Source organism: Fukomys damarensis, unplaced genomic scaffold, assembly GCF_012274545.1.
Source record: "Fukomys damarensis isolate Sample0158 unplaced genomic scaffold, DMR_v1.0_HiC HiC_scaffold_39, whole genome shotgun sequence".
Taxonomy (NCBI): Eukaryota; Metazoa; Chordata; class Mammalia; order Rodentia; family Bathyergidae; genus Fukomys; species Fukomys damarensis.
Genome location: NW_022900951.1, coordinates 240163 through 248577, shown reverse-complemented (window position 1 = coordinate 248577; position 8415 = coordinate 240163). Strand labels below are relative to the sequence as shown.

The 8415-nt window shown below is 52.4% G+C and overlaps 1 protein-coding gene across 1 annotated transcript in view; it reads right to left on the bottom strand.

Annotated features, from left to right (window-relative positions):
* The window catches only part of Prdm9 (PR/SET domain 9), a 14606-nt gene that overhangs the window by 5855 nt on the left and 336 nt on the right, over positions 1-8415 (bottom strand). The window contains exons 2-8 of the mRNA XM_019205156.1: positions 7004-7118; positions 6661-6784; positions 6269-6382; positions 3163-3212; positions 924-1080; positions 242-343; positions 4-137 (exon numbers count right to left, since the gene is read on the bottom strand). Coding sequence (XP_019060701.1) covers positions 4-137; positions 242-343; positions 924-1080; positions 3163-3212; positions 6269-6382; positions 6661-6784; positions 7004-7084 — 762 coding nt within the window. The 5' untranslated portion in view covers positions 7085-7118. The remainder of the gene's footprint in view (positions 1-3; positions 138-241; positions 344-923; positions 1081-3162; positions 3213-6268; positions 6383-6660; positions 6785-7003; positions 7119-8415) is intronic.

Below are 8415 nucleotides of genomic sequence, written 5' to 3'. Positions count from 1 at the left end.
GCCTATGCGCAGGCCGGGCGGCAGGCTGAGCAGGGCGCGCTCGCAAGGCCCCTGGCCCACGGCGCTGTCCTTTACAAATGCAGGGGGCCCGTGCGCGGGGCAGCTCTCCAGGAAGTAGTTCTTGCACTTCTCACAGTCTGAGGGTGGGAACGGCATCGCTGTGAGGGCTGCAGCCTGGGCCCCACAGTCCGTCTCCTCCCTCAGTTCCGGACTCCAAGCGACCAGAGTCGGGGCCACTCACACAGGTAGTCGTCGTCCTGGGGCTCGCTGACCTCTTGGTACGTGTGACACTTTCTCTCCCGCAGGCTGTACATCTTCGGTGCGACCCTCTTCCCCCTGGCTTCTGGGCGGAGAACAGAGCGCAGTGAAGCCGGCCAGCTGCAGAGTTTTACTTCGTCCCTGTCTTTTTCTTATTTATTTATTTATTTTTTGGTACCAGGGATCGAACCCGGGTCCTTGTGCTTGGGAGGCAGGTGGCAGCACCACTGAGCTGCATCCCCGGCCCTGGTCCCCGTTTGTTCAGAACCCGCGGGCCCTCTAACCTCCCTGCTCAGCCCGTGGTCCCGCTTCTAGCTGTGCAGGCCTCGAGCCGCACAGGGCCTCGGTGCCCAGGATGACAGGGCGGGTGGGGCGTCCCGCCTATAGCAGTGCTTCCTGTTCCGCTTAAGGCTTGCAGGTGACAGAGGAGCTATGTCGTCTGACGCTCATTCGCTGATTAGCACCCTAAACCCAGAGGATTTATGACCCGGGCATCAGGCCCCTGTCTTGGGCACAACCGAAGCGCGTGTCTCGAGAGTCAGAATTCTCTGCCAGCCCCACAGCTGAGTGCGTCCTATCCGGGCCACCCAGAGTCCACCCCACCGAGCTGAACCCCCTTCGTAGAGGGCCCGGACGGACTAAAGCACAGATGCGCTTCTCCTTACCCAGTTTTCGTCGAGAGTGCTGTCCGGAGTCTCTCGCTTCTCCGGGACAGGATGCTGGTGTCTGGGTCCTGTCCGGGCCGCCTGTGTCCTGTAAACTTGCTGTCCCTGGCGGTCCCTTCGGACGAGGTTCACTATTCAGCAGCGCCCGGGGCAGCCCCTTGAATGAGAGATGCACATGTAAACATCATGCTGTGTTTATTCCTTAGGGTGTGTGACGCGATTTCACGTGCACGACTCGAGTTGATATTTCGAAACGCTTGCGCTTTCCTGGGGTGTCTGAGTACTTCTGGGACATGGAAGAACCCCAGTGGGTTGCGAATCCATGACCAGAACCGCGTGTGGGGCTGGCTCCCTCCAGCTTCCTCCCAGCTGCGCACAAGCGAGACTGAGGGATGGCGGATACTTAGGAAGACCCGTGAGCCAGTCGAGTTCTGTGGGTGAGGGGTACAGCTCCTGGGGCCATGGGATGGAATCGGTGAGAAGCACACTGGACTGGACACCTGGGAATGAGGTGGGAGGCCCACGAGGCTGGGAAGAGCCCGAGGAAGGGTTGGCGGAAATGTGCCGGACAGCCGAGAAAGGGTCGCTAACAGTTGCAGGACGCCGTGTCCTGGAAAGAATATTGCTTTAGAGTTCGACTGAGTCCTGAACCAATCTTGCTAGCAGGTCAGTAAGTCTCCTCGATCTCCTGGTCCACACAGTGGCGTATGTGGTGATTCTTAATGTGACTGTGAACATGAGAGGTAAACGTGCTCGCCGAGGTGCCCGTGAGCTGCTGAATCTGGTCTCAGGCTTCGCTCACGGCCGATGGCAGTCACCTCCTCGAGCGTCTCTACCATAAACATCTAACCCACAGACTTTATCCTGAGCCCTCCCTGACCCTGCCACTTTGTGAATCGGCAGCTGCTTATTTTGAACACACCGAGAGGCCTCCAGGAACGTAGGGTTTGGAGCAGAATCAGGGGTGGACCAGGGTCCCCAAGAGATCACGAGTCGAGGCAGCGGCTGAACCAGTGATTCCAGACGATGTAAGGGTTGCCAGAGGTAGGAGCTGGTCCTTCCTCCCACAGAAGGAGCCCCTGCAATCTGCTCTAGAAAGATGCCTTTCTCCAGACTAGTGTGTGACCTCTCTGAACTCCTGTCACCTTCTCGTCGTTTCTGGAGCATCAAATCTGAAGCCCCGGGGCTGGAGCTGCCTCCACCTACAGAATGAGCACCTGTGTGGAGCTGGGGGCTCCGTCCCTGACTGCGTCTGACCCACCCACGGTCCAGCAGCCTGTGAACCTGTGGGCTTTCCTCGGGGCTCAGCTTGGCTCTCACTGGCATGCATAGCAGAACCGAGGCAGGATAGCCAGGCCAGCGGTGTACAGCACCAACTCCACAACACGCAGAAATGTAGCGAGCTTGCGACTGCTTCAGAGAGGGCATTTTAACTTAGGCCATCACTGACTGTGAGCTCGGCACATAACGTGCACAACACAGAATATTTCTGTACCTTAGTTTCCTCCTCTGTGATGTGCTTATGGTTTAATACCTACCTTATAGTGTTGTGAGGTTCAACTGGGCTTATTCATTTAAAACATCTGAGGGCCAGGGATTTAGCTCAGTGGTGCCGCCGCCTGCCTCGCAAGTGCAAGGACCCGAGTTCGATCCCCGGTACCAAAAAAACAAACAAAAAGACGAATATTTCTGTACCTTAGTTTCCTCCTCTGTGATGTGCTTATGGTTTAATACCTACCTTATAGTGTTGTGAGGTTCAACTGGGCTTATTCATTTAAAACATCTGAGGGCCAGGGATTTAGCTCAGTGGTGCCGCCGCCTGCCTCGCAAGTGCAAGGACCCGAGTTCGATCCCCGGTACCAAAAAAACAAACAAAAAGACCCAACAACATCTGAAATATGAAAACAAAACAAGTAGAAGCGATCACTGTTTCTGTTCTTGGTCTTTCTAAAAATGACGATGACAGCTGAGTGCAATGGTGCACGCCTGTCATTCCAGTACTTGGGAGGCTGAGGCAGGAGGGTGACACCAGCCTGGGCTACACAGTACAGTGAGTTCAAGGCCAGCCTGAATCACATAGCAAGAAAAACCAAAAACCTAACCGGTGAGCACAGACACTGTGCTGAAGCAGTCAGCAAAGGAGGCCGCTGGCCCTAGGTGCTCTGTACCTTCTCCTTGTCTTACCTCTGTTTCGGCCCACGAGGAAGTTTCTGGCCGGTAGGATTCGGGAGATACTCACCTTCCGGTGTTTACTCTGCTCCACTCGCAAGGCCACCCAAGGAGGTTTGACTAAAAGGTGATGAGAAATCAGGGTTTGGGTTGGTAAATGTTTCCAAACTCTGGAGATTCTTATTACTGACACAGAACTCAAAACTACATAGTGAAGACCCCCAGGATGGTCCATGGGTCATGGAGGACTTTCTGAGGAATCCCTAGGGCCTTTTCCTCCGTGCAGTTACCATCACTAACTTTCTTTCAACGCCTTTCCACTCCACCTATGCTTACAAGACATTGGCGACATTTATTTTGAAGAATTGTAAATTGTATCAATTGGACATTTATGACAATTACCCCGAACAAACTATGAACAGAAGGAGGTCACGTCTCCACCCAGAGGTCGTGTGGGACAAGCTCACATCTAGGCTTATACCCAGCTGAGAAGGCCAAGCTCAGGAAGGGGCACGCAGCCCCTCTCTCTCTCTGTTTCCATGCAACACAGTCCCAGGAGTCCTAGCCATCAACTAGGCAAGAAAGGGAAATCAATTCACCCAAATCAGAAGGGAGGAAGTCAATTACCTGCGTTCATGCATTCACAGACGACATAATCTTACACACAGAAAACTGTACAGACTCCACCAGAATTCAGAACTAACAAATGATTTCAGCCACACTGTAAGATACAAAATCGGCACTCAAAAACCAAGTGTTTCTATGCAGTAAAAACAAAGAAGAAGGAAGCTTGAAAATAGAATCTCATCTACAGCTACATAATAAAGAGTGAAATCTAGGGGCCGAGGTTTAGCTCAGTGGTGCCGCTGCTTGCCTCCCAAGCACAGGGTCCCTAGTTCGAGTCCCGATACGGGGGGAAAAAGAAAGAGTGAAATCTTTAGGAATAAATTTAATCAAGGAGGCAAAAGACTTGAATGCCAAAACTATGAATGCTAAAAGAGACTAGAGAAGACAGAAACAAATGGAAAAATACCTGTGAACTGTTCATAGTACCCCAAAATGATCCAGAGACCCACTGTCATCCCTATCTAACCACCAATGCCATTTTTTCTGAAATTTTTAAAAGTCCAAAAATCTGTTTGGAACCGTAGAGGATCCAGAATGGCTACAACAGTTGCTGTTTTAAAAGAGGAACCGAGTTGAGTGCCTCACACTTCTGATTACAAAGCTGCAGCAATCAAAGCAGTGTGACGCTGGCATAGAGACAGACGCCCAACATAACAGAAGAGGCAGGTAAAACCAGTCTTCATACGTATGGTCAAGGGCACCGAGACCACACCATGGGGAAAGGACAGTTTCTTCAGAAAACAGGGTTGGGAGAACTGGACACCTAACATTATAAGGAAAAACCTGGAGATCCACCCTTATTTTACTGTAGACATAGTTGGACCTCTACATGTGCGGATGCCACATTCATGGATTTAACACAAGTGAGGCAGGGTCTCACCGTGTAGTCCAGACTGCCCTGGAACTCGCCATATATCCCAGGCTGGTGTCAAACTCACAGTGATCCTCCTGCCTCAGCCTCCCAAGTGCTGGAATGACAGGCTTGCGCCACAAGCCCCGCTGTATTTTTGTTTTTGTTTTTGGTACAGGGGATCAAACTCAGGACCCGGCACTTGCAAGGCAGGCAGCAGAACCACTGAGCCAAATCCCCGGTCCAGATCAAAAATGTTTGACAGATGCCCCTGTACTGAAAAGATACAGATATTTTTCTTGTCATTATTCCCTAGAGGATACCGTGTAACAAGCACAAGTATCGAATTAGGTATGATAAGTAATCTAGTGACGATCCAGGTGTATGGGAGCTCATACGCCAGCACTGCACTACTTCATAGGGGACTTCGGTACCCTCCTGCTTTCATATTCTTCCTGGGGGTTCTCAGAACCAAGAATGTCAGGGGGGAACAAAACAAAAATTCAAAATGGATTAAAGACGGAAGCGTAGAACCTGAAGCTATAACATTGTTAGAAGAAAAAAATAGGGAACGCCTGACGACATTGGCGTGAGTGGTGTTTTCGTGGGTATGACACCAAAAGCATCAAGAAATAGAGGCAAAAGCAGACGATGGGACCACATCACTCTGAAAACTGTACAGTAAAGGAAAACAGTCAAGAGAACGAAAATGCGACCCACAGAATGGGAGAAAATATTTGGAAACCACGTAAGAGACAAGGGGCTCATATCTGGAATTTATAAAGAAACGCCAGGGCTCAGTAACAGCAGCAACGACTAAGTATCTTCATGTAACATGCACATTGCTTCTCCCAAGACATTTAGTCCCGCGGCAAACATCAGTGTTAGAGATTTGGGGACCGACTTGTCACTCAATTAAGGTCTCTTTAATTCCCTTGAGATTAATAATGTTTAGTGAAAATGTTCTCTTTAAAATGATAAAGTGGGCTGGGGATTTAGCTCAGTGGTGCTGCCGCCTGCCTCACAAGTGCAAGGTCCTGAGTTTGACCCCGGGTACCAAAAAATAAAACAAGAATAAGGCCGGGGATTTAGCTCAGTGGTTCTGCTGCCTGCCTCAGAAGCACAAGGACCTGAGTTCGATCCCCCGTAAAAAAAAAAACAACAAAAAAAAACCCATATATGTATACGTGTGTGTATGTATATATATAATAAAATAAAACAAAACGATAAATTAAAAACAGAAATAGTATGACAATGGCCCTGGACACCCTGCACGTCCTTCCTAATTCCGTGTGATCTTAGCAATTCCACCACAACTGCTTCCAATCTTTTTATTTCTCTTTCAAAATCCCAAAACAAGAATGGACACAAAATAAAACAAAAACTAAGCTCCTGAAAAGTCACTTGCCAGCCCTCCCTCTTCCTCTTGTGATGTTAACTGCTCTGGAGCTGATATGTCTTAGATTCTGTGTTTCCATTTACTGTTGTATCTATGATCATATACCTATGCACACCACACACATGTATAGTTTTTCACACATTTAAAAACTATCCAGATAGCCGCTTACTGTGCGCATGGTTTTGCATACTGCTTGTTTGCCAACACACGTTTTCTAGGAAGCTTGGATCCCTAGTTTCCTTCTGAGACCCCACTCTGGCCTCCCCTCCGGAGGTGACCTGTATGTCCGCCCGGCCTCACCTGGCTGCCGAGGTGTCCACTCTTCATCGGAATCGTCAGAGTCACCCACGGGGGGGTTGGTGGTGCTGGTTCGCCTTCGGCGACACATGAAAGCTGGCCGGCGGGCTTTGAGACCTGGGAAGGAAGGGAATCTTCCTCCTCAAGGGGAGGTGCTGGGAGCGGGAGAGACCAAAGGCAGGGGCGATGCACCTGACACAAAGGCCGGGTGGGCCGGGGACGTGGAGATGGCCTCTCCGAGCGGTGGGGAGCGCTCAGCTCTGCACTGGGCAGAGGAACAATGCTGTCCTCCAGCCTTGACGCCACGCGAAGGGAGCTGCGCGCTGCTCCTAAGACAGCCTTGGGGACGCGCGGGGGCACTGGAGGGCTGCTTCTGCCCCAGGATTTCTCGTTACCTATAGAAAGCATCGTACTGTAGTTGTTTTTCACATTCCTGTAGCGTTTCTTCTCGAACTCTCCCATCTTGGCCCATTCTTCCTTGGAGAAGTATCTGGAAATGTCCTTGAAAGCATCTTTGACCTGGAGAAAGAGGTGCCGTGGGACCTGCTAGCCCAGCTCCCAGGACAGTTTTCTCCTCTCCACCCTGCTCCTGCGGCGCCCAGCCTGGCTGGGGGCTCCGTGAGGCCCACTGTCCTCCCCCGTCGTCCCTGTGAGAGCTGAGCAGCGCCCCCATCCCGGGGTCTGGTCCCCACCTCCCTCGCAGAGCCCAGGGCCCGGCCTTGCGTCCGCAGCGTCTACCTTGGGCGGCGGCCCTGCTCCCGCGGAGTCCTCCTCCTTCTCCTCCTCCGGTCTGTGTTCCGGGGAACTCTGGGCGCTCATGACGCCGGGACAGCAGTCAGGGGAGCCCGGGCGCCTGTGGAAGGACAGGAGCTGGGGACTGGGCTCTCTGCTGGCCCCAGAGCAGGGGACCTGGGAAACAGGACCGGAGGCTCTGGGACGGCAACCCTGGAGTTCTTCCTTTCTCATGCAGTGCATGGGGGCAGTGTGTGTGTGTGTGTGTGTGTGTGTGTGTGCGTGTGTGTGCGCAGGCGTGCTGTGAAGGTGTGGAGCACCCTAAAAAAACCCCAAACCTTGTTTCTAGGCCTAACCCCAAACCTAGCCCTAGCCTTCGCCCCAGCCTTAGCCCCAACCTAACTAGTTCTAAATCGAACTGAACAGCAGAGGTAATCCACAGTCCTATAGGGTTCCAGGAGCTGGGGTATCCACCTGAGAACTCTGAGTTGGGGTGCAGTGTGTGGGTCTCGGGGGGCAGGGTGAGATGGGGGGTCAAGAGGATCGCGGGACACTCAGGCTGAGGCTGAAGAGACTAGGGTTTCTGAGCCAGGCATGGTGGTGCACGCCTGTAATCTCAGCACTCGGAGGCTGAAGCAGGAGGATCACCGCTAGGTGGAGGCCAGCCTGGGTTATATACTGAGTTTAGGTCCAGCCCCAACTACAAAGGGAGACCTTGCCTCAAAAGAATCAAACCAAAGCAAACCAACCCCCCCGCCTAGGGTTTCTTGGGGGAAGGTTGTAGTGGTCCCTGGCGCTGAGATAATTGGGGATTCTCTTGGGGGGTGTTTTGGCGATATATGGGGCTGAGGCAATTAGGGTTTCTCAGAAGGGAGGTGGTTGGGGTCCCTTGGATGGGGTCATTTTGGCTGACGAATCGGGGTTTCTCAGGTTGGAGGTGTCTGAAGGCTTTGGGCAGACGGAATTGGTGTTTTGGGGTGGAGGGTATTCTGGGGTTCTGCAGGCTGAGTACTGCAGTTCCAGGGGGGACGATATTGGGGATCCCGAGCTGATAGGATTGGGGCTTCTCAGGTAGGAAACAGCTCCCTCCCTGCTGAGGGAAGAGGGGCTTCTCAGAAGGGCAACGCTGGGGTTTCCTGCTTGCGGGACAACAGGGATCCCCTGGGCTCAGGGAACTGAGAATTTTTTGGGTGGAGAATCTTTAGGAACCCTAGAACTGCGAGAACTAGGTTTTCTGGTGGTGGAGAGGTGGCGCGGGGTGCCTGGGCTGACAACTGGGTTTTCTCTGGTGGGGATACTTGGGGTCTCTTGCGCTAAGGCAAATGAGTTATCTCGGGGCGAAGGAACTGGGGTTTCTTAGGTGGGGATATTTGGGGTCCCTCGGACCGGAAGGAACGGTATCCTGGAGGGCTTTGGGG